At 48.1% G+C, this 26,077-nt stretch overlaps 1 protein-coding gene across 5 annotated transcripts in view; it reads right to left on the bottom strand.

Moving 5' to 3' along the window:
- TTLL9 (tubulin tyrosine ligase like 9) overlaps nt 1–21,879 on the bottom strand; it is a 28,815-nt gene extending 6,936 nt beyond the window's left edge. For 2 of the 5 annotated variants that reach the window (XM_075900850.2, XM_075900851.2), the window contains exons 1-9: nt 21,768–21,879; nt 21,602–21,648; nt 17,639–17,731; nt 15,748–15,859; nt 14,017–14,202; nt 2,909–2,977; nt 1,987–2,077; nt 865–905; nt 687–774 (exon numbers count right to left, since the gene is read on the bottom strand). In XM_075900850.2, the coding sequence (XP_075756965.2) occupies nt 687–774; nt 865–905; nt 1,987–2,077; nt 2,909–2,977; nt 14,017–14,202; nt 15,748–15,859; nt 17,639–17,731; nt 21,602–21,648; nt 21,768–21,782 (742 nt within the window). In that variant the 5' untranslated portion in view covers nt 21,783–21,879. Of the gene's footprint in view, nt 1–686; nt 775–864; nt 906–1,986; nt 2,078–2,908; nt 2,978–14,016; nt 14,203–15,747; nt 15,860–16,568; nt 17,586–17,606; nt 17,732–21,601; nt 21,649–21,767 lie in introns of those variants that run through there. The other 3 variants (XM_075900852.2, XM_075900853.2, XM_025188152.3) reach the window with 3 other exon arrangements.
- Nucleotides 21,880–26,077: the final 4,198 nt, after the last annotated feature.

Raw genomic sequence — 26,077 nt, 5'->3', positions numbered from 1 at the left:
GCAAATCCCATAGCAAGTATTAGCCCTCATTGGCTCTTCTTCTGGGAATACAGCCTAACCTTTGTGCAGAGCACTGGTGCCCAAGAGCCTGGCATGGAGACCTGCTCTGCCTCAGTAAAACAACCCCCCTTTTAATCAGACTGAACAAGAATAAGCGGGTTGCTAAATATTTGAGTAAGGAAAGTGGTGGATTCTCTCTCCCGGTGTCAAGACCGGATGCGCCTCTCAAAGAATATGCTTAACTGTAGCCATATTCAAATTATGTTTTTGTTAAACACAAGTTATTGGGCTGAGGTAACTGGCTGAAACTTAATGGACGGTGGGAGGCCAGACTAGATGACTCTTCTGGCTTTAAACACCAAGAATCCATGAAAAAAGCAGGCAGCAATAAGTGCACCTGGACTGATCACTCAGGTTTGGTCCTAGCTGGCTGATGTTTCTGGAGATTCACTGATATCAGAATTCCAATGACAGATGATGCGAGCAAAACAAGGCAACAGCAGAACAGCCAGTGAGAAACTAGAGCAGAGGGTGAGAATTCTGTAAGTATCCAGGAGTCAAGAGATAAGGGTTCTTGTTCTTCTAGATCCCTTCTTTCCCCCTCCATCTCCTTCCCCCGAAATACTAAAATGATACATTCCATTCCTTTGCAGCTGCCCTGTAACACACAAGGACAGGCAGGATACAATGATCATCTATGCTACTCAGCGTGAAGCGTGTGTTGGAAAAGCGAGCAAAGCCATCCCGGTATAGCCAGGCCTTCAGGGGAATGTACTGAGAGAAAAGGGAGAGAGAAACTGACGGTGAATAGCAAGAAAATCCAACCCAGTCACTACTAAAAATACAACGGATGTTGGCACTTACAGACATCACTAGAACATAAACTCTCAAGTCAAACTTTCGACCTGTGAATCAAAGAGAAATACTCAGTAACGTAACATAGCAAAGTTAGTGCTCTGCATACCAACTGTTAAAAATACCTAAGTTAGAGCTGTGCATCAAAATAACGAGATAGGACTTAAATCACACCTTTTGTTGTTTGGTGCCAATCTGTGTGTGGACGTGAATTTCAGATTAAGAGTGTCCTGCTGACACTTTAAACCACTGGGGGTATGTCTACACTGCCACCCTAGTTCGAACTAGGGTGGCTAATGTAGGCAATCGAAGTTGCAAACGAAGCCCGGGATTTAAATATCCCGGGCTTCATTTGCATCTTGCTGGGCGCCGCCATTTTTAAATCCCCCTTAGTGCGGACTCCGTGCCCGCAGCTACACGCGGCACGGAGTAGGTAGTTTGAATTAGGCTCTCTAATTCGAACTACCAGTACACCTCGTGGAATTAGAGAGCCTAATTCGAACTACCTACTCCGTGCTGCGTGTAGCCGCGGGCATGGAGTCCGCACTAAGGGGGATTTAAAAATGGCGGCGCCCGGCAAGATGCAAATGAAGCCCGGGATATTTAAATCCCGGGCTTCATTTGCAACTTCGATAGCCTACATTAGCCACCCTAGTTCGAACTAGGGTGGCAGTGTAAACATACCCTAGGATGCTCTTGATCTAAAATAAGTGGCCAAACACAGACTTGCATCAAAATAACGAAAGATCTGCGCTAAAACCCATTTAGTAATTTTGGTACCTGGCTGTAGGAAGACCAAGCTCTTAGAGAGGAACCTGCTATTATATGACAATATCTTTTAATATCTGTGGCTTGTCTTAGATCTCATTTTTGTTCATCTGATCACCTCTGTATTCTCAAAGTCTTTTTGGGTAGGACCACTAACCTACCGCATCAGCAGCGCTGACTATGAGCAGCATTCTAAGATTCACATTTAAATCCAGCTAATTTCAGGCACGAACTAACGAGAGAAAGTCTTAACCTTCACCAGAAAGAGCTATCTAGGACTCCCACCCTGTGTGACAGGAACATCAGAGGTGGAGTGTTTCCCTCCAAATGTCAGGAGGATACAGACTGAAACTAGCGCCTTACCTCCTATTAAATATGGGTTTTCAATATAGCACTGAGCTACATAATTCTCTACTTGAGTTTCATCTCTCTGATCATCTGTACGGATCCCATCCTGCAAAATAAAAAGTTATTTCTTCTCCATGGACCAGACTGGATAAGGAGAAAATCAAATCACGAGCACTCGCATGAGTCTCCAGTCAGTCGGACTCAGTTTTAGATTTTAGATTAATGACAAAACATCCCACCTTTTGGTTTATTGGACAGTAAGGAAATCTGCTGTAATCCTGGGGTCTGGTGATAAGTGTTACATAAACAGCTATAGATGGGACCAGTGACTACCAAAAGCTTGACGATACAGTTGGAAGACCAAAGCTCTAGGTCAGTGGCCCCCAAACTTTTGAGGGTTGTGCCCCCTTCTCCCTGTCCATGCCCCCCACTTCCCTTGAGCTTGGGCTGGGAGTAGTACCATGGCTGGGGTGGGGGGAGAGGTCTGTGAACAGGGGTAAAGGGCCCAAGGCTGAGGCCACAGCTGGAGGTGGGTCTGGGGTGGGGGCAGGAGTGGAGCCACAGCTGGGCTGCAGTGGTGGCTGGCACCCACATCAGTGAACAGGTGCAGCTCCACTCTGGGTCTTCTTGCCCCCAGTTTCAGCCCTGGGCCAGGAACTGAGCTGCAGTAGAAGCTGGGGCCATGCACACGTTGGGGGGGGGGGGGGGAGAGGGAGGAAATATGGTTAGGGGCTGGAGTGAAGCAGAGCTGGGGGCAGGAAGAGACTGGTTGTACTCCCTCCCCACCCCCGTAAGGGCTGGCTGGGCCCTGCCATGCCCCCCTGGATGGTCCTCCACACCTCCTTAGAGTACTGCACCCCCACTTTGGTGACCTCTGCTCTAGTGGACCTTCCCAAAAAACCTCTGGTGGTGTGAGAAGAGAAAGTACATGTCTCACCTTCCTCCAGTCAATGACATCCTTGAGTTTTCGGAACAGAAAAATGCCCTTCCCTTGAGACCTGGCAACCTGTGGCATAAAGAAGGGATGTATTAGTCGCTTTGTTCTTGAGTTTTCTCACTCGCCTCCAGCTGGGAGCCAGTGACTCCGGAAAGGAATCTATTTCTGGGCACTGTGGCAGAAAATGCAGGTTCCTGCCCCTTTTACAGTTGGCAACAGTCACAGACAGCAGTTTGCATTCCTTTCAGGAGCACTGGCAGTCCTCTAAGCGATGATTATGGACCACCTGGTGCGCGCACCGATTCATCATTTATATCTTAAACACCCATTTGGCATTCTGGGTGCTGTACAAAAAATTAGAAACAGGAGACTCAACAGGCATCACTGGCCAGCAGCTCCAGACTGTGATGCTGGTACAGCATTTGCTATCACTAACGTGTGATACCTTAACACCTAGAAGTCTGAGTCATGGACCTATCTGAGGGCTGACCTGTGGGAAGAGACAAAACCAGCTGCTGGACACTTAACACCATTTAAAACTTAAGAAAGAATAAGAGTGTCAACTGGAGTATTTGCCACATTCCTACTCAGGTAACAACATTTGGCTTCCCTAAGCTCTCCCTGCACTTCCTCATAGGCAATTGTGTCCTACTTCACTTCCTGTCCTGAACTGTTGCGTTGTGCTGCTTGGACCTGAGAGGTCAAGAAGCTCAGAATCAGGATCTTTTATGCTGCTGTTTGAGCGGTGGGTGAACCGGTGTATCTATGCAGGCATATTGTGAGACAATGTTTTGTAAAACACTTTGAGCTCCTGGGATGAAGGGAGCTATAATATTAATTATACAAAAGTCGGCCAAAACCCCGCACAGTTCCAGTACAGATGAATATGTCAGTGCTTTTCCATACTCTGTTTAAAAGGCAGAAGATGCAATTTACACAGAGCCATAAAAAGCAAATACTTGATGGTGTTGGTGATATAAATGTTTTATTGGGATGCCGACTGTGACGTAGTGGGGGTACCTGGCTGGTTTCTATGCTGCTGGCTCTGGGGTAACCCCCACTGGCTGCAGTTGGTACCACAGCCCAGCAAAACAGGATGAGTCATTATGCAAAGGGTGTCTCAACCTGTCTGACCAGCCATCCCCCATGGAGAGGAACAAAGGAAGGTGGATGTTACCCTGGCTGGGGGGCAGGGCTGGAGGAGAGTGAGTTAGTTTTCTGTCTGGGAGCATGGAGGAAGCAGCCTCAGCAAAGGCTGGGGGGTTTAGAAGCCGAGACCCCAGACCCATATCAAGGGGGGCTGAGGCATCCTAGGCCTGCCCTGTAACCTGATGACATCTGTGCTGTGCTGTATACTGGGGAAGCAATAAACCACCTCTATTCTACTGGCTGGTGGAGTCTGTTCGTGCCATTTCGGGGGTGCAGGAGACGGGGGACCCTCAACGCGCCGTCACACCGACATTACACATGAGTGGGGTGCCATGAGTTTTCAGATTTTGTAAGAAGTTTTTATGGGGACTATTTTTCACCTCCGTCTGTGAGCAAAGCCACGTTGCCTTAATTACTAACTACCAGCCTTGGAGTGAATGTAAAATTCAATTAAAAAAAGTTCCCAAAATTCAGCTATTTTCTGTAAATTCAGGGTGACATGATGTTAGGAAGACAGGCCAAGGATAGAAACAAGCTTTACCCCAGGAAATTCTGGAATCCCAGCTCTCCAGTGTGATAAAAACAAGTGTTTCTAGCTTCAAACTACCAGGACAGTAGATCATCCCTCTGGCTACGCCTACACTGCCGGTTTTGCCAGCAGTGAGTATGCAAATGAGGCACAGATTCACATATTGCCATGCCTCATTTGCATAATTTATGCAAGGCGTTTTTGCAGGGGAAAAAAGTAGCATGGACGTTTTCTTTTTGTGCAAAAACCCCTTTTCCTGCCAGTTCCTTATCCCCCCAAAAAAGAGGTTTACTGATCTGGCGGGAAAAGGGGTTTTTGCTCAAAAAGAAAACATCCACACCACTTCCCCCGCCCCCCCCCGCAAAAATGCCTTGCGTACATTATGCAAATGAGGTGTGGCAATATGCTAATCTGTGCCTCATTTGCATACTCACTGCTGGCAAAACCGGCAGTGTAGGCGTAGCCAGAGGGATGATCTACTGTCCTGGTAGTTTGAAGCTAGAAACACTTGTTTTTATCACACTGGAGAGCTGGGATTCCAAAACCAGCAGTGTAGCTGTAGCCTCTAAGTTTAGGCTCCATTTTCCCTACTGTACATTTCTGGGAAAAGAAGTAAAACGGCAGAGACTTCCCTGCTCTTTTCTTTTATCAGAGTAGCTCAGATGTTAGACGTAAGCCAAGTGGAGATAGCTTAGTAGGCAGAATTCAGGTAAGGCTGTTCCAAGGGACCAAATACAAGAAGTAAATCACATGGTTACGGAAATAAAGTAATACAACACGTTTCTGATTTAAGCTCTGTTTGGAGTCTGGTTGTATTACAGTAGCAACGAGAATGTGGTTAAAGCAACAGTCGAGAGAGATGCTAGAGAGCTACAAAAAGCAGCACGAGAGCAGTATGAGCTTAAAGACCACCAAGTTTGCCTTGCACAGTAAAAGTGGCCAGACACTGGTGAAGCATCTGAGGATGGAAATCCCATGGATTGTCCACTAAGAAAGATCTGTCCCTGGCCTCACACGAGTTCAGCTCTGGGACCAGAGTTGTGTATATCCCTCTAAACACAATCACAACACATGCAGTGGCTGCGATTGCAAAATCTAGGGCCTTTCAGGAGCACAGAGTAACATGAGAAGCAACATGAAGTTTATTTTTACCTGCAAGTGTTGAGGTCAACCACAAACTACTTCATTCCAGTTGCTGGTATAATTTGTGACGACCATCTTTTAATATGTTCTCATTTATTGTATTCTGGTTGTTTCCAGTGATAATTGAGGATGTGGGCACAAAATGTAAGCTTAATAGAATGTTTCTTGTTGCTGATTAACCCAAATTAACATCTGTAGACTGGGATAATCACTAGCTGTTATCCTCCTGGCTGTAATTAAATTGTTAGTTTGCATAATTGCCTCCCATTCACTACTCATAGTTTGTCGCTGCAGATCAGGCCTATCTCGTCCCCTCCTGCCAGACCTGCAGAGCAAAATGACTGCCCCAAGAACCAAAGAATGGCCATACTGTGCCAGACCTCGTCCAGGTTTCAGAGAGGTAGCTGTGTTAATCTGTTTCAGCAAAACCAACAAGGACTCTGGTGACACCTTAAAGACTAACAAAATTAGGGCATTAGGGCGTAAGCTTTCATGAGATACAAGTCCCTTCCTCAGATGCCTGAAGTGAAAGAAAGGCAGGGATACAGAGAGGGGAGTGTAACCCTAGTGCTAATTAAACCAGGGTGTATGTGGCTCACCTTCAACAGTACTGAGAAGGGGAGAGGACCTGAAGGGGAAATGTGGGAGCCATTCCTCCAATTTGCATATGAATTCCAGCTCAGTAGTACCCCTTGCAGTCTGTTTTTGAAGTTTTTTTTCCCTAAGAATGGTAACTGTGTCAGACCTAACCCACTACCCTGTCTTCCAACAGTGGCCGGTGCCAGATGCTTTAGAGAATGATCAAAACCTGGCAATTTATTGAGTGACCCATCTCCTGTCTTCCAGTCCCAGCTTCTGGCAATCAGAGGTATCATGGGACTGCATTCCTGACCATCTCAACTAATACCCATTTATGGACTTATCCTCTATTAACGTATGTAATTATTTTTAACCCAGTTATAATTTGGGCCTTCACAATATCCCCTAGCAACAAGTTCCACAGGTTGACTGTATGTTATGTGAATTAGTCCTACTTGATGTTTGTTTTAAGCCTGCTGCCTATTAATTTCATTCAATGACTCCGGATCCTGGTGTTATGTGAAGGGGGAACTAATACTTCCTTAGTCACTCTCCCTTCTTCATGATTTGACAGACCTCTCTCAGACCTGAACCCCCTTAGTTGTCTATTTTCTAAGTTGAACAGTATTTTTAATCTCTCTTTGTATGTGCTATAGCCCTCATATTTTTTGGTCCTTCTCTGTACTTTTTCCAAATTCCAATACACCTTTTTGGAGAAGAGGAGACCAGATCTGCATGCAGTACTCAAGGAATAGGTGTACCATAGATTTATATTGTGGCGTTCTGACATTTTCTTGTTTATCCCTTTCCTAACAGTTCCTAACACTTTATAGCTTTTTTGGCCATGACACATTGAGCAAATGTTCCCAGAGAACTAGCCACAATGGTGCCAAGATCTCTTTCTTGAGTGGTAACAGCTAATTTAGATGGCATCATTTTACATGTATAGTTGGGATGTTTTCCAGCATGCATTACTTTGTTTTAATCAACACTGAATTTCAGCTGCCATTTTTGTTGCTCAGTCATAGAATCACAGAAATGTAGCATTGGAAGGGACCCTGACAGGTCATCTACTTCTGTCCCCTGCACGGAGGCAAGACTAGGGTTGTAAGAGACTAGTCGATTAGTTGATAAGCTTAAACTTATCGGGTAGTCACGTTGACTACTTGCATTCACACACACACCCCTCCTCTATATCAGAGGCAGAGGGGAGGGGGGAGGGAGGAGCAGGAGCTTAAAAGCCAGTTCCTCCCAGCACTGTCTCTGCTCTCCCCCCACCACTGCCTCTATCAGAGGCAGCAGGGAGAGGGGAGCAGGGGAGGCAGCTCCGGTAGCAGCCCCTGTCCAGGGGGATCCCAACTACCTGCTGGGATCGCCTGTGGCCAAGGGCTGCTGCCTGCAAAGCAGCCCCTGCCTGTGGGGTCCCAGCAGGGAGCTGGGACTCCCCTCCAGACAGGGGCTGCTACAGGCTAGGCAGACAGCCCCGCTCAGTCCTGGCTTGTACCGGGACTAAACTTCGCTGCGGCTCTGCAATTTAAACTAACTTTAGGAGCCAGGTGGGCAGGCAACCTAGCTTAGTCCCTGCTCACGCTGGGTCAGGGACCAAACCTCACTGTGGTTCTGCAATTTAAAATGCGGTAGGAGCCGTGTGTGTGTGTGTGTGTGTGTGCGCGTGTGCGTGTGTGTGCGTGTGCGTGTGTGCGTGTGCGCGTGTGGAGAAGGCTACCCAACTCCTACTGCCTTTTAAATTGCAGAATCACAGTGGCATTAGGTCCCGGTGCAAGGCGGGACTGAGTGGGGCTGCTTCCCCTATCAAGTAGTCAATAAAAATTTCTATCGACTACTTGATTGCTAAAATAACCTCAATTTAACTTCCCTAAGCACAACTAAGTATTATCTAGACCAGAGCTACTCAACAGGCAGCCCCCAGCCTGTTTAAGAGAGGACTTTCCCTCTGATCATCACCTACAGCCCCCAACTTAAACCCCTCCAGCGCGATAGCAACACTCTACAACCTAGCCTGGAAAATGCCCCTCTCTCTCAGAGGCCTTGGGGGACAGGGCAATCCTCACCTACAGACAACTCCCTAACCTCAAACAAATTCTTTCCAGCAACCACACAACACCCCCTCATCATACTCACCCAGGAACCCACCCCTGCAATCAACCCCAATGCCAACTCTGTCCGCACATCTACACAGGTGATTTCATCACAGGACTTAACCACATAAACCACCACATCAGAGGCTCATACAACTCATCCACCAATGTGATCAATGCCAGCAATGTAACTCTGCCATGTATATTGGCCAAACTGGACAGTCTCTATGAGAAAGAATTAATGGACACAACTCAGATATCTGAAAAGGCAACACACAGAAACCTGTTGGGGAACATTTTAACTTGCCTGGGCACTTAGTAATGGATCTAAGCGTCACCGTATTATTTCAAAAGCCGGCTCCACAGGGAAGCTACACAACTTAATTTTATTTACAAGTTTGATACCTACAAGAGAAGTCTAAACAAAGTTATTGGCTGGATGGCCTGCTACATTCCACATCCTAATGACATAAAAAAAACTAACAAAAGGGCACTAAGTATTTTTATCTGCCTCATTTAGCATGGACACGAATTGACAATTTATTTCCCTTTTTTTCCTTATTTTTCCTCCTCTACCCCCGCATCCCCCTCTCAGTGCTATTTATTTGAAAATTGGACCGACCCCTTATACTCCATTTATCTGAAGAGGTGAGTTGTGCCCACGAAAGCTCATGATACCATCTACATTTTTTGTTAGTCTCTAAGATGTTGCAGAAATATTTGTTGTTTTTCAAGTTTCTCCTCTGATCCCACGAGAGTCTGCCTTAAGAGGCTTTGGTGAGGGACTTTGCCAAAGGCTTTCTGAAAGTCCAAGTACACTATATCAACTGTATCACTCAGCCATGTTCCTTGACATCCTCAAATAATTTTAATAGATTAGTGAGGTCTAATTTTCCTTAACAAAAGTCGTATTGATTCTTCTCCAATATATCATATTCATCTGTGTGTCTGACAACTGTTCTTTACTACAGTTTTAATCAGTTTGTCTAATACTTGAAGTTAGGCTTACTGGCCTCTAGTTGCCAGGTTTGCTGCTGGAGCTATTTTAAAAACTGGCATAACAGATGCATCTTGGAGGTGAATGTATGGCTGTGAAGATGGTGTCTCTGGGCGGGCTTTGGTTTCCTTGACATTGTAATGCTGTTCTAGGAAGAAGGACTGCTAAGCAGAGATGAGGTGCACCTATCTAGAAAGGGGAAGAGAGTATTTGGATACAGTCTGGCTAACCTGAAGAGGGCTTTCAAATAGGTTTGAGGGGGGCAGGTGACCAAAGCCCACAGGTAAGTGAGAAACATGGAGACCTGGGAGATGGGTCAGAAATTGGGAAGAGAGCATGGGCTGTAATCGCAGGGATAAAGAAGAGAAAGGCAGAACTGAGGGGCAAAACTAAATCAGTATCTTAGGGTACGTCTAGACTACATGCCTCTGTCGCCAGAGGCATATAGATTAGGCTACCAGACATAGGAAAATGAAGCGGCGATTTAAATAATCGCCGCTTCATTTAAATTTACATGGCTGCCGCGCTGAGCCGACAAACAGCTGATCAGCTGTTTGTCGGCTCAGCGCGATAGTCTGGACGCGCGGGTGTCGACATCAAAGGTATTTGTCAACCACCCAGGTAAGCCTCCTGAGATGAGGTTTACCTGGGTGGTCGACAAATACCTTTGATGTCGACACCCGCGCGTCCAGACTACAGCACTGAGCCGACAAACAGCTTATCAGCTGTTTGTCGGCTCAGCGCGGCAGCCATGTACATTTAAATGAAGCGGCGATTATTTAAATCGCCGCTTCATTTTCCTATGTCTGGTAGCCTAATCTACATGCCTCTGATGACAGAGGCATGTAGTCTAGACGTACCCTTAGTTGTCTGTATACAAAATAGGGCTGCCAATTGATCTGCATTAATGCCTGCGATTAACGCAGGGCAGGATTAATACGTTAATTTTTTTAATGCATTAATCGCAGGCATTAATGCTGTGTTGCCCCTTTGAAGCACCGGTTCGGCGCTTCAAAAGAGCAGCAACATTAGGAGCCGGGGAACCTTAGGGGTCTGTTTTGGGACCAGTTCTGTTTAAGATCCTTATCAACGATTTAGATAATAGCATAGAAAATACGCTTATAAAGTATTTGATACCAAGCTGAGAGGAGCTGCGAGTGCTTTGGAGGATAGGGTCATAATTCAAAATGATCTGGACAAACCGGAGAAACGGTCTGAGGTACACAGGATGAAGTTCAATAAGGACAAATGCAAAGTACATGACTTACGAAGGATCAGTCAGTTTCACACATACAAAATAAGGATTTGAGGAAGGAGTACTGCAGACAGCGATCTGGTCATAGTGGACCACAAAGCTAAATATGAGTCAAGAGTGTGACACTATTGCAAAAAAAGGAAACATCCTTCTTGGATGCATTAAAGGGAGTGATGTAAGCAAGATACAAGAAGTAATTCTTCTGCTCTACTCTGTGCCATTTATGCCTCAACTGAGTATTGTGTCCAATTCTGGACACCACATTTCAGGAAAGATGTGGAGAGATTGGAGAAGGTCCAGAGAAGAACAACAAATAATTAAAGATCTAGAAAACATGAGCTACGAGGGTAGACTGAAAGAGCTGGGTTTGTTTAGTTTGGAAAAGAGAAGACTGAGAAGGGGATAGCAGCTTTCAAGTACCTAAAAGGTATTACAAGGAGGAAGGGAAAAATTGTCCCTCTGATGATAGGACAAGAAGCAATGGGCTTAAATTGCAGCAAGGAGGTTTAGGTTGGACATTAGGAAAAACTTCCTGTAGGGTGGTTAAGCACTGGAATAAATTGCCTAGAAGGGTACTAGAATCTCCATCACTGGAGATATTTAAGAGCAGATGAGATAGGCATCTATCAGGGATGATCTAAATGGTTCTTGATTCTTCTGGGAGTGCAGGAGATGGGAGTCAACCTCTTGAGGTCCCTGCCAGTTCTAGCATTCGATGATTCTATGATTAGCTAACCACCAGTCTGGTACAGAGCAGTGTTTCTCAACCTTCTTTTATAAAGTGCCCCCTTTAAAAAAAAAATTATAAGCACCCCCCCGTATCTACAGTTTTCAGACACACAAAATTTTTTTCTACCACTGCAACACATTTGTTTAAACAACTTAATCGTACCTGGGCAGGTGATGACATTTTTGGGTGTAAAAAGTACAAAAGTAATAAAGCACTGTAAAACTCAAACAAAAAATCAGTTTTCTTCAAATTTCAGTTGTGTTAATGTACCCCTCAGACGTCTCTCGAGTACTCCTAAGGGTACTTGTACCACTGGTTGAGAAACAGTGGTATAGAGAATGATTTAAGCAGTAAGTTAAGTACTACAATTAGTAGTTTGGCAATTACATACTCTAGTTCCTTCAGGACTCTTGGGTGAATACCATGCGGTCCTGGTGACTTACTGCTGTTTAATTTGTCAGTTTATTTCAAAATCTCCTCTATTGATGTGTCCACCTAGGACAGTTTAGGTGACAGATTTGCCACCTAAAAAACATGACTCAAATGTGGGAATCTCATCTCTGCTGTAGTGAAGACCAATGCAAAGGATTAATTTAGCTTCTCTGCACAGGCCTTGATGTCCTAAGTGCTCCTTTAGCATCTCGATTGTCCAGAGGCTCCTCTGATATTTTGGTAAGCTTCCTGCTTCTGAGGTACTTAAACAAAAGTTTGCTGTTAGTTTGTGTGTCTTTTGCTAGTTGCTCTTCCAATTCGTTTTTGGACTGGCTCATTAGACTTTTTACACTTGTCCAAGTTTATGCTCCTTTTTTCTCCACAATAGGATTTGGCTTCCAGTTTTTAAAAGATGTCTTTTTGTCTCTAACCACCTCTTTTCCTGTTCACTAGCCCCAGTGGTGTTTTTGTTCCTCTGGTTTTTGGTTTGTTTTTTTTAATTTGGGGGGGATGCATGTAGTTTGAGCCTCCATTATTGTGTCATTACAAAGTTTCCGTGCAGCTTGCAGACATTTCACTCTTCTCACTGTTCCTTTTAATTTCTGCTTAACTAGCCTTCTTGGTTGTGTGGAGTTCTCCTTTTTGAAGTTAAATGCGACTGTGGTATTAGGACTAAATCAAGAATTGTCTCCTCCCTTATGGGTTCCAGGACTAGCTGCTCCAAGTAGTCGTCATTAATGGCATCTAGGAACTTTATTTCTGCATCCCAGCCTGAGGTGATATGTTCCCAGTCAACATGGGGAGAGCTAAAATTTCCCATTATTATTAGGCTTTCTATTTTTGTAGCCTCTCTATTCTACTTGATCATGTTACAGCCATTGTTGTCAAGTTAGGTAGTCAGCAGCATATTCTTATGCTATATTCTTACTAGTCAAGCATGGAATTTCTATCCATAGAGATACCGTTTGATTCATTTAAGGTTTTTACTGCATTTGCCTTTATGCTTTCTTTTGTATACAATGCCACTCCCCCACCAGCACAACTTAATTTGTCATATATACAGTAAAACTCCATTAGTCCGGCATCCAATGCTCTGGGACTCCTGATGGTCCGGTACCATCAGGAACCCGGAAGTGCTGGGGCAGCCGGACAGGCTTCCCCCATTCAGCTGCTGCTGCAACTGACTAGCAGCTGAATCGGGGAAGCCGGGAGCAGAGCAACTGGGGTGCTGCCGGGTTGGTCTCGTAGCGCTGCCCCTCGGGGCTGCGGGAGCAACCCGGCAGCACCCCAGCTGCTCTTGGGGACGCCTGGGGCAGAGCAGCTGGAGTGCTGCCGGGTTGCTCCCGCAGCGCCAAAGGACAGCGCTGGGGGACCAACCCAGCAGGACCCCAGCTGCTCTGCACCAGGGGTCCCCGATTCAGCCGCTGCTGAAACAGATCAGCGGCTGATTCCAGGAAGCCCGCTGCTCTGCCCCGGGCTTCCTGGAATCAGCCGCTGATCTGTTTCAGCAGCGGCTGACTTGTGGACCCCTGGGGAAGCAGCTGGGGGGTCCTGCCGGGTTGGTCCCGCAGCGCAGAGGGGCGGTGCTACGGGACCAACCCGGCAGCACCCCAGCTGCTTTGCCCCAGGCGTCGGGATTCAGCCGCTGCTGAAACTGACCAGCAGCGTCAGTTTCACCAGCAGGCTGAATCCAGACGCCTGGGGCAGAGCAGCTGGGGTGCTGCCGGGTTGGTCCATTTTAGCCATAGGGCTTTCTTGAGCAAGAAATCCCTGCCGCACGTCCACACTGCTCTCTTGCGCAAGACAGCTTACACTTGTTAGAAAAAAGCATAGCTCTTGTGCAAGAAGCCCTCTCTTATCACACTTTACTGTAAATCTTCTTACACAAGAGCGGGCGGGTAGTGTGGATGCTCTATAAAAGGACAGCCATTCTTGCGCAAGAACCCGCCAGTGTAGACATAGCCATTGTGTTTTCTCATTTTACTTTGTCACTGTAGATGAATGAGGTTATTTTTCAATTTTTGAAAGAAGTTGTTATAAAAGAAGAAACATCAACCAGAAGATTGGTCCAAAAGTGCTGTTTCTACTTTGCTCGCCTGGCTAAGAGCAATGCCTACTACGGATTTGTGCATACTCCTCACCCCCGGAACACCCAGGTGAGCCATGTCCCCTTCCTTGGACAGGGCAATACTTACGGGTTTCATAATCCAGGTGATGCCAGGATTCTTGCGAAATTCTTCCACAAAGAGGTGGTACTCTGAGGGCATCTCAAAGGTCTTGGGGAAAAAGTCACATTTTGTTGCCTCCAGCTTTCCCAACTCTCTCTCTATCTGCTTCCGAAACCTCTTCAGGTTCTTCACTATGTAGTTCTTCCGAGTCAGCTAAGTGGAAAGAGAAATACAAGAGCAGACTCTGCAAATGTTAAAACAAATTAATTGTCACTCTTCTTTCACTCAAATTGCCCAGAAGATAAAATGTTTCTGGTGACATCTGGTAATGGATCTTGGCAGTGATGCCACGGGTTAACTGAGAAAAACAATGGACAAAGTTGGAGATTCTTTCCTTCTTTATAGTGGAGTCTTCACAGTGGCAAGTGCCTGGGTTTTGTTTTTGGTTTGTTTTTCTTTTCTCTCTGGAGGAGCAAGAGGAAGCTGTAGCAATCCACAGCGCATTTTCCTGGTGTAAAACTCTCAGGGTATGTCTACAATGCAAGGCTATTTTGGGTATCCCACGTCTTTTGAACACTTCCACTATTGCAAAATATAGCGGACCTGCTATTTCAACATCCCTGTAAACCTTGTTCCATGAGAAATAAGGGATGTGTTATTTTGAAATTTTGAAAAGTAGATGCACCAAATTTCAAAATAGACTATTTTGAAACAGAATCAAAATAAAATATGCTATGCAAATTGCATATCTTATTTCGAGCTAAGGGTGCAGTGTAGATGCACCCTTAGATACAGCTGCTATGCTGATTTCCAGGGTGACCACCAAATGTTTGGGCTTGTCTATACTGGAAATACAACCATTTCACAGATGACCTGGTTGCAACGCAATTGTCTTCAGATATATTTAAACAGAGTTCTATTTTGTAGTGCACATGGGACCGTATTGGGTTTCTGCTTCTGCTAAAGCCTTGGACATGCTGCATTCTAGAACTACACTATGGGTATGTCTAGACTACATCCTCTGTCACCGGCAGGGATTTAAATGAAGCAGGGATTTAAATCTCTCCCGCTTCATTTGAATAAAAATGGCCACCACATTTTGCTGAGTCAGCAGTTTCTCAGCAAAAAGCGGCTGTCAAGACGGGAATAGGGCAACAAAGAAAGCCTTTGTCGCCCGATCCTGTAAATCTCATTTTACGAGGCATAAGGGATTGGCCGACAAAGGCTTTCTTTGTTGCCCGATCCCCATCTTGACAGCCGCTTTTTGCCGACAAACTGCTGACTTGGCAAAACACGGCGGCCATTTTTATTCAATTGAAGCGCAGGAGATTTAAATCCCTGCTTCGTTTGCAATGTTGATATGTCTAATTTACATCCCTCTGGCGCCAGAGGGATGTAGTCTAGACGTACCCTATAACTGTACCAAGGAAAACTGCTACAACACAGTGTATAGTTGGTCCTGGATTTCTGAGACAGTCCAGCTCAGTTTTCATGAGATTTAGCAGACATGGAATACAGTTAAGTCTAGGGCAGTGTTCCTGGCAAAGTCATTCTTCTGTTTCCTGGAGTGGCAGAGGTTGATAGATTCTGAAGAGGGGTTACCCAGCAGTCAGGAGGGGATTAGGTCTCCTGGGAGGGAATATTACAAGGCACTTTAATCAATAAGCTTTCCCCATGGAAGTTTACGAACAGTTTAAAACTATTTCCCCAAATCATCCTGACCCATATGTTTCACCCCGCCCCATAGTGGTTTCTTACTTCATAGTGGTTCCGAAAGTGGGAGATGCGAACATGTTCATCCATGTAGGTATGGTCAAAATTTTCCCGAAGCCAGCTGACATCACACCAGTAAAAATCCCACTCACCATCCCTATAGGGAGAGACAATCAATAAGGCAAGCATTGAGTTGTAGGTCATCACCACACCCAACCTTTTTGACAGCCACCAGCTATCATCATCACCACTGCTTCCTTCTCTCCTTGCAGTTTTTATAGTCTAATACAAAGCCATGGTACGCATGATTAAATTATTTTTTTAAAATGTTTGTTCTTTAAAATTTTAGGCTCTTAATGATCCCCATTGTAACCAAGTCTGTTTTAGTCTGAATTTACCAATGTATTAGGGAAGAAGTAAGACGATAGTCTAAAACATGAACCGCTGGCCTGGTATGAGGCCTGAGACCTAGGCACCAATGGTCCAAACTGCTAATAGAAAGCAAAGTTAAACTGTGAGCAAAAGACAGGATCTGCTCACAGAACTTGGCACGAACAGGGCTGATATTGCAGAAACACTTAGACTTAATTGGTACTAGACACAGGGCATAAACACATTCCAGAGGGATGGTAACAGAAAACCTTGCTAGGAAACATCTTGGTACCAAACACATTCCCCACAGATAACAGGGACATACCGACCCAGATTCAGGGCAGGGTCTAAAATGACAGCATGACAGATAGAAATGTTTTGATCGAACCACCATATGCGAATTAAGCAGTGGTATCTAGTAATGTCAGAGGAGTGGCAACATGACACTTTGGGAGTGATGTGTAATTTGTTTGCACCGATGTATAAAAATGTACTCTAAAGGGGTTGTCCTTGTCCAGCCTAGGTGACAGTCGGAAAGCCCTCTGCTTGATCTGAGTCCACTGTAACAAGCAGACATGTGTTAGCCTGATTGTAGACACCCGATCCAGGGAAGCTAGGACAGTGTGTCATTTATAATAAACCTGGCCGGGCGCCTTCATGCCTCATCTGATTCTGTATTCTGGGGGCCCTCTCAAAGTCTGCGATGCTGGCTACCTGCGCAGAGCAAGTGCGACACAGAGGGGAGTACATCCATGCAGCCAAATGATTATCTTCAATAGACAAAGCAAGTTAGTAGTCAGGGCACCTCATGGTTGACTGCTGACCACACGCACAGAACAGTTACCGTGTTGATTCTTGCCTACCAGTTTAACTGAAATCATCCAGTTAGAAAATCAGAAGCTGGATTTAGAATGGTATCCTCTACCGCCAGGTTAACTCCACTGAAGTCAGTTCCCTCCAATTCGCTGTGTGACAGTCTTCCTCCTGAGTCAATACTTCATTGTTTAATTGTATTTATAAGATCCCAGTGAACAGATGATAGACCAATAGCAGCTGAACTCAAACTGAAAAAGTATACCCAGCAGTTCAGTTTTCAAACACAACAAATCAGTGAAGGAAAGAAAAAGCTAGGGTCAGGATAAATGGTTGCAATCCTAAATCAGAGTAAGAATGAGAGACTGGCGAAGAAGAGAGACTGTGTCTGCACTGTAATTTTCAGCCACATTTAACAACAGTAGTCAAACATGGTTTCTCCTTCCCCGACTGACGCAGCGTTGAGCTCAATTGTTCTGATGACGTGTACAGTGTCGTTCAGCTTCAACAAACCAGTCACTCAGCTTTCACTCTAAAAAGGGTTGACCGTGCCTTTTTGAAAGGACTGACCATGCCTTGTCCATTGTATGACCTGGTCCACAGCCACAATATAACAAAGTTCAGCATGAAGTGACAAGGAGGAATGTTTTCAATGTTTGCCAACATTGAAAATTAGAGTGCAGACAAGCTGAACTGATGAAAGAATGGGGGAAACTAACCCATTTGCAAAGGGAAAGGATCTGGAGCTTACTCTTTTACTTCAACCCATCCTGGTCTCTGGCGCAGGATATCTAAGATGGTATTTGTGAGCGCACATTTGAAGCGGATACAAGCTCTTGGTTCTCTGTGGGGAAGAAAAAAGATACTGTACACTCTGTGAAGTCTGCCTGAGATGCACATCTGGATTCTGTACTTTGCTCAGCCACAGGCTCTTGGTGTGACTTTAGGAAACTCATTTAATCTCTTGTGCTGCAGGCTCCCTATCTGCACAATAATGTTAATAATACTTCCTTATCTCACAGCAGTGGCATGAAGATAAATTCATTAACATAGGCAAAGTTTTTAAATACTATGGTGATGAGCATCAGGGAGAAGACTATAAAAAATTTGTAAATAGGGCTGTCAAGTGATTAAAAAATGCAATCGCGATTAATCACGCAATTAATTGCATGCCCCTCCCCTTGGAAACGCCGCAGCAGCGTTTCAATGGAGCAGCGCTGCATGAAGCCCAGTATCAGCTGGAGTCCCCAGCTTCAAAGGGGCTTTGCAACAGCAGAGCTGGGGATCAGCTGGGGACTCCAGCTAATCCCTGGTTCCGCTTGCGCTGCCTCTTTGAAGTGCCGGAGCGGCACCTCAAAGGGGCAGTACAGCATTAATACCTGCGATTAACACATTAAAACAATTAACGCATTAATCCTGCCCTGCGTTAATCGCAGGCATTAATGCAGGTCAATTGACAGCCCTAATTTTAAAATTAACTATGCTGAGACAACCCAAATCATTTTCATGTACGCCTTTACCAGCATGAAGTCCTGAAGTGCAGAACATCTCACTCCCCTTTATACTTCAGTAATTCGGACTGTCAAGTTACCCTCTAATCTAGGGGTTCTCAATCCTTTTCCTTCTGAAGCCCCCCAACATGTGATCAAAATTCTAGGGTTTAGTGGACTCCAGATAGGCTTGGGGTTCCGAGCTTCACCTGCTGGGGGGAGTGGGGAGTTGCCAGGCTGAGGCAGGAGGCTTGGGCTTCTGCCCCATGAGATGCTGGACTTTAGTCCTACATAGTTTGGGGGCTGAGAGCTATTGTCCTGAGGGGCTCCTGGCCCTAGCCCTGCCCTGCAGGATGGGAAGAGGGGGTCTTGATGCTTTAGCCCCATAGAGGGCCAGGACTAGGGGCTCCCAGCTTTAGCCCCATAGGGCTCCTGGGCTTCTGCCCTGCAGGACTCCCAAGGTTTGTGGCTCTGGGCTCCCTGGCTTTAGCCCCATGAAATGCTGGGGCTCACGGTTTCTGCCCTGCAGGGTTTCCTGCCTTGAAGGGCACTGGGGCTTGTGGTCCCCTGAAATGACTTGCAGACCCCTGGTTAAATTACATTTCAGTCATACTACCTTGTATTATGATCCTATCCAACCCTACAGATTAAATAAAAGGTTGGTCAGTGCATGAAATACTGGATGTGAGTTTCCAAGGAACACGGCGGTGCTGCAAAAAATGGTTCTAACTCTTTCCTTTACGTCTGTAAATAATAAATGCCCTGAATTGTGTAATGAAGTGCTATGGTGCTGGAGATACTATTTTTCAGATCAGATATAAAATCTGGTACTGACCACGTGTGGTCATTAAAAACACCATGAAACTCAGGGGGGCTAATTTCAGTGCCATGGTCAAGTTCCATCTCAAGTAATTATTTTACCTACCTGCTGATTCAACTGATAATAATTTAGCATAAGCAAAACAGTATGCGCTGTTACTAAGCACTGCTAACTATTTGCTGCACTTCACCCCATATGTGGCTGCATTTTTGTGGTGCATGAAATGATTCCCATCAGTGTATTACATTTGAGATTTGCTGGGATGAAAAAACAGTATATAGTTGCAAGATATGACTGTTGCTGGGCGGAGAAACATATTTCATTTCATGGGGAATTTTGAAATTTAGTTTCATTCCAATTTGGAACAAAAGCCCCAATTTTTGAAATTCTGGATCCCTGGCTCTGGGTCAGTCTGCTTGGAACTTGCAGAACCCTAGAGCCCTGAAGTCCCAGACTCAGAGGTAATCCTCCTAGACAGCTACCCCAGAGTTATGAACTCTGGAAACCATCCTCCCTCGCAGCCTGCCAAAGGGGTGGGCAGGCAAGCTGGCAAGAAACCAGGAAACATTTTGGGACTTGCCTAGTTGCTGGAGAAACTTTATAAAAAAAAAAAATCACACTGACTTCACAAAACACTTAGGCTACGTTTACATTGGCACCCCTTTCCGGAAAAGGGATGCTAATGAGACGAGTCGGAATTGCAAATCCGCGGGGGATTTAAATATCCCCCGCAGCATTTGCATTTACATGGCTGCCACTTTTTTCCGGCTTGGGATAAGCCAGAGAAAAGCGCCAGTCTAGATGCGATTCTCCGGAAAATAAGCCCTTTTCCGGAGGATTTCTTATTCCTACTTGAAAGAAATAAGAAATCCTCCGGAAAAGGGCTTATTTTCTGGAGAATAACGTCTAGACTGGTGCTTTTCTCTGGCTTATCTGAAGCCGGAAAAAAGCGGCAGCCATGTAAATGCAAATGGTGCGGGGGATATTTAAATCCCCCGCAGACTGCAATTCTGACTCGTCTCATTAGCATCCCTTTTCCGGAAAGGGGTGCCAATGTAGACGTAGCCTTAGGGTGTGTCTAGACTACAGAGTTTTTTCGAAAAAAAAAATGGCCTTTTTCTGAAAAAAACTTCCCCTGCGTCTAGACTGCTGCCAAAGTAAATCAAAAGAATGCAGCAGTTTCTTCTGACCACAGAAAACCTCATTTTACGCGGAAGAATGTCTTTTTTCGAAACTGATCTTTCGAAAAAGAGGCGCTATGTAATGCAAACTGTGCTTTTTTTTGAAAGAGAGCATCCAGCCTGCCTGGGTGCTCCCTTTCAAAAAAAGTGGCTTGCTTTTTCAAAAGTACTGGTTGTAGTGTAGACGCTCTTTTCCGACAGAGGCTTACAGTCTAGACCACGGGTGTCCAAACTTTTTTCAAAGAGGGCCAGATTTGATGAAGTGAACATGCGTGAGGGCCGACCATTTTGCCTGACATTCTTTGAACCATTAAAATTAAATGCAAATTAACTATTTTATGCAAAGTTTATTGCAAACGGCATACTTTTCATTTCGTCACATGGATGACAAATCTAAACAGGTGTTAAATCACTCTGCCTTTCATATCTGAAGCCCAGATGAAAAAAAATCCAGGAAGCTGAAATATATGTCAGGAACATTGTAAAGTACATTACATATTATTGGTAATAAAGGTTGTCTGTCAACTTTTAAGTTAAAAAAATATGAACAGGAACATAACACCAAGTATACATGTTGTGTCCAAATATATTTATAACTGATTTAGACCAACTGACATTAACTGAGATTTTACAATGTATTCATCTCAATACATATGGATTCGTTGGGGGCCATAAAAGATAGATATTGCCAAATTACCTGTGGGGCCGTATTAAACCGGAACACGGGCCGCAATTGGCCCGCGGGCCGGACTTTGGACATGCCTGGTCTAGACGTAGCCTTCCATTCCAACAAAAAATGTGGAGTCAGAACTTTTCGAAACCACTGTTCTCATTTTCACAAAAGCCCAAGGAATCTGCAAGCCTGAGGCGCTGCGGCTGAAGCGACACTACCAAGGTCTGTTTGAAACCCATCACCACCATCCAAGGCAGCCCAAACCCTGTTTAGCAGAAGAGTTGTGAAGGGAGCAGCCAGCACTTGTGTGATGAGAAGCAAAGGTGGAGTCAGGTGCAGTAGGGATGTGCGGGACTAGCCCTCCCCACCCTTGCTGTCCCTATGGGGGAGAGGCAGCAGGGGCGGGGAAGAGGCAGGCAGCGCTGTGCGGCTCCAGGCAGCTGCCGCTTGGAAGCGCCGAGCGGGGCCATCCTGGGCGCTTCACAGCGGCAGCGCCACCGGGAGCCGGCGAGCAGCAAGGAGTCCGCAGCGGGGGGGGGGCGCCACTCACCGCTCCTTCAGCCGCGCGCCGCCGTAGGGCCCCCTGTGGGCCGCGCCCTGCAAGCGGAGACACACCGGTAAACGGGGGGGGGGGGCCGAGGGGGCACGTGGCCCTGCGCAACCGCCCCGCTGCACGCCCCCAGGTGCGCGGCGCCCGCGACCGGCCCCCCCCCCACCTTATTCTTCGCCATGGCACCGCCGCTCACGCCAGCGCCGCCGCCATCTTGCGCGTCCCGTCCCCATAGCAACCAACCCTCCCCCCCCACGCACAGACACCGCGCGGGGGGCGGGGCGTCCTGAGGCGAGAGCCCCCCCACCCTGCCCCCCTCTTCCCCCAGCCCCCACTAGCCTGTCCTCTGCCCCCCCCCTTCCTGCCCCCCTCTTCCCCCAGCCCCCACTAGCCTGTCCTCTGCCCCCCCCTTCCTGCCCCCTCTTCCCCCAGCCCCCACTAGCCTGTCCTCTGCCCCCCGCCTTCCTGCCCCCCTCTTCCCCCAGCCCCCACTAGCCTGTCCTCTGCCCCCTTCCTGCCCCCTCTTCCCCCAGCCCCCACTAGCCTGTCCTCTGCCCCCCGCCTTCCTGCCCCCCTCTTCCCCCAGCCCCCACTAGCCTGTCCTCTGCCCCCCCCTTCCTGCCCCCTCTTCCCCCAGCCCCCACTAGCCTGTCCTCTGCCCCCCGCCTTCCTGCCCCCCTCTTCCCCCAGCCCCCACTAGCCTGTCCTCTGCCCCCCCCGCCTTCCTGCCCCCCTCTTCCCCCAGCCCCCACTAGCCTGTCCTCTGCCCCCTTCCTGCCCCCCTCTTCCCCCAGCCCCCACTAGCCTGTCCTCTGCCCCCCGCCTTCCTGCCCCCCTCTTCCCCCAGCCCCCACTAGCCTGTCCTCTGCCCCCCCCTTCCTGCCCCCTCTTCCCCCAGCCCCCACTAGCCTGTCCTCTGCCCCCCGCCTTCCTGCCCCCTCTTCCCCCAGCCCCCACTAGCCTGTCCTCTGCCCCCCCGCCTTCCTGCCCCCCTCTTCCCCCAGCCCCCACTAGCCTGTCCTCTGCCCCCCCGCCTTCCTGCCCCCCTCTTCCCCCAGCCCCCACTAGCCTGTCCTCTGCCCCCCACTCTGCCTTCCTGCCCCCCTCTTCCCCCAGCCCCCACTAGCCTGTCCTCTGCCCCCCCGCCTTCCTGCCCCCCTCTTCCCCCAGCCCCCACTAGCCTGTCCTCTGCCCCCCCGCCTTCCTACCCCCTCTTCCCCCAGCCCCCACTAGCCTGTCCTCTGCCCCCCCGCCTTCCTACCCCCTCTTCCCCCAGCCCCCACTAGCCTGTCCTCTGCCCCCCTTCCTGCCCCCCTCTTCCCCCAGCCCCCACTAGCCTGTCCTCTGCCCCCCGCCTTCCTGCCCCCCTCTTCCCCCAGCCCCCACTAGCCTGTCCTCTGCCCCCCCCTTCCTGCCCCCTCTTCCCCCAGCCCCCACTAGCCTGTCCTCTGCCCCCCGCCTTCCTGCCCCCCTCTTCCCCCAGCCCCCACTAGCCTGTCCTCTGCCCCCCCCTTCCTGCCCCCTCTTCCCCCAGCCCCCACTAGCCTGTCCTCTGCCCCCCGCCTTCCTGCCCCCCTCTTCCCCCAGCCCCCACTAGCCTGTCCTCTGCCCCCCCCGCCTTCCTGCCCCCCTCTTCCCCCAGCCCCCACTAGCCTGTCCTCTGCCCCCCCGCCTTCCTGCCCCCCTCTTCCCCCAGCCCCCACTAGCCTGTCCTCTGCCCCCCGCCTTCCTGCCCCCCTCTTCCCCCAGCCCCCACTAGCCTGTCCTCTGCCCCCCGCCTTCCTGCCCCCTCTTCCCCCAGCCCCCACTAGCCTGTCCTCTGCCCCCCCTTCCTGCCCCCTCTTCCCCCAGCCCCCACTAGCCTGTCCTCTGCCCCCCCGCCTTCCTACCCCCTCTTCCCCCAGCCCCCACTAGCCTGTCCTCTGCCCCCCCGCCTTCCTACCCCCTCTTCCCCCAGCCCCCACTAGCCTGTCCTCTGCCCCCCCGCCTTCCTACCCCCTCTTCCCCCAGCCCCCACTAGCCTGTCCTCTGCCCCCCCGCCTTCCTGCCCCCCTCTTCCCCCAGCCCCCACTAGCCTGTCCTCTGCCCCCCCGCCTTCCTACCCCCTCTTCCCCCAGCCCCCACTAGCCTGTCCTCTGCCCCCCACTCTGCCTTCCTGCCCCCACCTTTTCCCCCAGCCCCCACTAGCCTGTCCTCTGCCCCCCGCCTTCCTGCCCCCCTCTTCCCCCAGCCCCCACTAGTTTTTACTCTGCCTTCCTGCCCTGCACCTCTCCTCCCTTCTTCCCCCAGCCCCCACTAGACTGTCCTCTGACCCACGTTCCCCCATTTCCCCTTCCCCCATCTTATCTCCCTTCCTGCTCCCCCTCCCAGCCCATCTCCTCATTCCTTCCCCCCCCACACGCACACATTGGGTCCTGTCCCCCAGGCTCCCTGCCTTTGCTCCTGTCTGCTCCATGCACCTTTGCTTGCCAGCCTCAAGGCCTCCAGCTGGACTCTTGGCCTGACTTGCATGGGGGGCAGTGTTCCCTGCAAGCTGGGTGCTTGTGCAGTTGCTCGGGAGAGGTTCCAGTGCCTCTCTGCTGATTAGCAGAGCACTCAGAACTAGGTTTTGTGTTTTTCTTGGTGGTGCACATCCACACGTGCCTCAGTGCACATTACAAATTATTCTGCACATGTATAGAAAAGACTAGAGAGAACATTGGTGGTAGGTAGAACTGGATCCAGCAGCCAGCCTGCTCTGAGCCCCTTCTGGGAGCTGCAGCTGGACTGCTCTGTGAATGCCCCCCCACACACACACACCCCATCCACTTTTCACTGGAAGGACAAGGCTGATTCCAGAAGGCCTGGCTGGGCAACAGCCTCTTGGGCCCAGCTTTGTTGTAACATCCTTGGCAATCCATAGACTAGTAAAGCATCCCAGGGATTCAAGGAAACATTTTCTGGGTTCCACGCTGGCCTCACTGAAACCCGTGATGATTGAGCTGCCTTTCTGTTGCAGTGAACACAGTTCTCAATCCAGATGCTTACAGCTGTGGTGGTGCAGAGACCTACACAAGTAAAGAACCACCCTGAATCCTTTTGAAGCAAAGGGAGCATATAATGTTTCTGATTATCAAACCAAAGGCATCCCTGGCACCAAACTAAGGATTTGTGTAGGAAAGAGACTGGTCAGTGATATCTGCCAGAAACTTCAGTAAAAACAACAGCAAATGGTCGGGTAGCACTTTATAAACTAACAAAACATGTAGACGGTATCATGAGCTTTCGTGGGCACAGCCCACTTCTTCAGACAACTGGAGTTATGAGTTTAGGGTGTGCAGACCCAAAATAAATAGGAGAGAGAGGAGCTAGAGGGAATCAGTAAGTATCTGAAGTTGGGCCACTACCACCTTAATAGCTGTTGAAGGTACAAACAGCTCTTTGTGTAGACTCCTAAGTCAGGAAGGATCCTATCAATTGACATTGATTCTTATCTGCTTCATTTTAACTACCCAATCTTTAGATATGTACTGTAGTGCTTCCCTCTAGCTCCCTGTCTCCCACCGCCCTTCCCTTTTTTCCCCTTCCCTTCCCCCTCCTATTTATTTTGGGTCTGCACTTCCTAAACTCATAGCTCTGGTCATCTGAAGAAGTGGGCTGTGCCCACGAAAGCTCACGATCCCATCTGCATGTTTTGTTAGTCTATAAAGAGCCACCAGACCATTGGTTGTTTTTTTCTGTAACAGACTAACTCGGCTACCCCCTGAAGCTTCAGAAACTTCAGTGTCTGACTTGCCAGGCATTGGGTATGACACACGCCTCCTCTTCCCAGAGTGAAGGGTGCTGGGGAAATCACAAGCAGCACTCAAGCTCTATAGGAGAGAGCTGGCTGCTGAAGCTAGGAGCAAGGATACACTGTGTCCTTTCTCAGGGGGAACATTAGTCACTGGTGAGGCAATAAGTGAGTGAGGCTCCTGGCTAATACTGGAAAGAGTATTGCCTAATGGTCTGAGCAAGATCATGACAATCGCGGGGGGGTGGGGGGGGGTGGCACTAGCTGCCATTTCTTCAAGAAAAATCCTGGTTGACTTCATTGGGTGCCTTGCCTGAGAAAGAACTGCAGGATTTGGGTTCTGCAATGGATTTTCAGACCTTTATCAAGTTAATTTCTCTTTCTGCTTCAGTTTTCCCACCTTAAAAATGTAGATAATGTGCCTTCCCTGCAGCACAGTGATATAATGGAGTGCTTTGAAATCCACAACTGTTGGGTGCTAGAGAGAGAAAACATTTCTTTACTAAAAGGACTTAAAGGGAATCTTCTCGCAGCCTATTTGCAAATGCATACTCAATTCTTTTACACCATTCCATCTTTGTCTGGGGCCTGCTGGCAGGTAATTTGTGCAGCATTCAGTGGGCATGAAACTTTATAGTAGATAGATTGTGAACACTATCCCTGTTCCTACCCAAAGAGCTTAAATTCTTAAAGGCACAGTGGAT

Source organism: Pelodiscus sinensis, chromosome 17 (assembly GCF_052426305.1).
Source record: "Pelodiscus sinensis isolate ZL-2025 chromosome 17, ASM5242630v1, whole genome shotgun sequence".
Taxonomy (NCBI): Eukaryota; Metazoa; Chordata; order Testudines; family Trionychidae; genus Pelodiscus; species Pelodiscus sinensis.
Note: the sequence above shows the minus strand (reverse complement) of the source record. Positions and strands in the feature narration are given on the sequence as shown.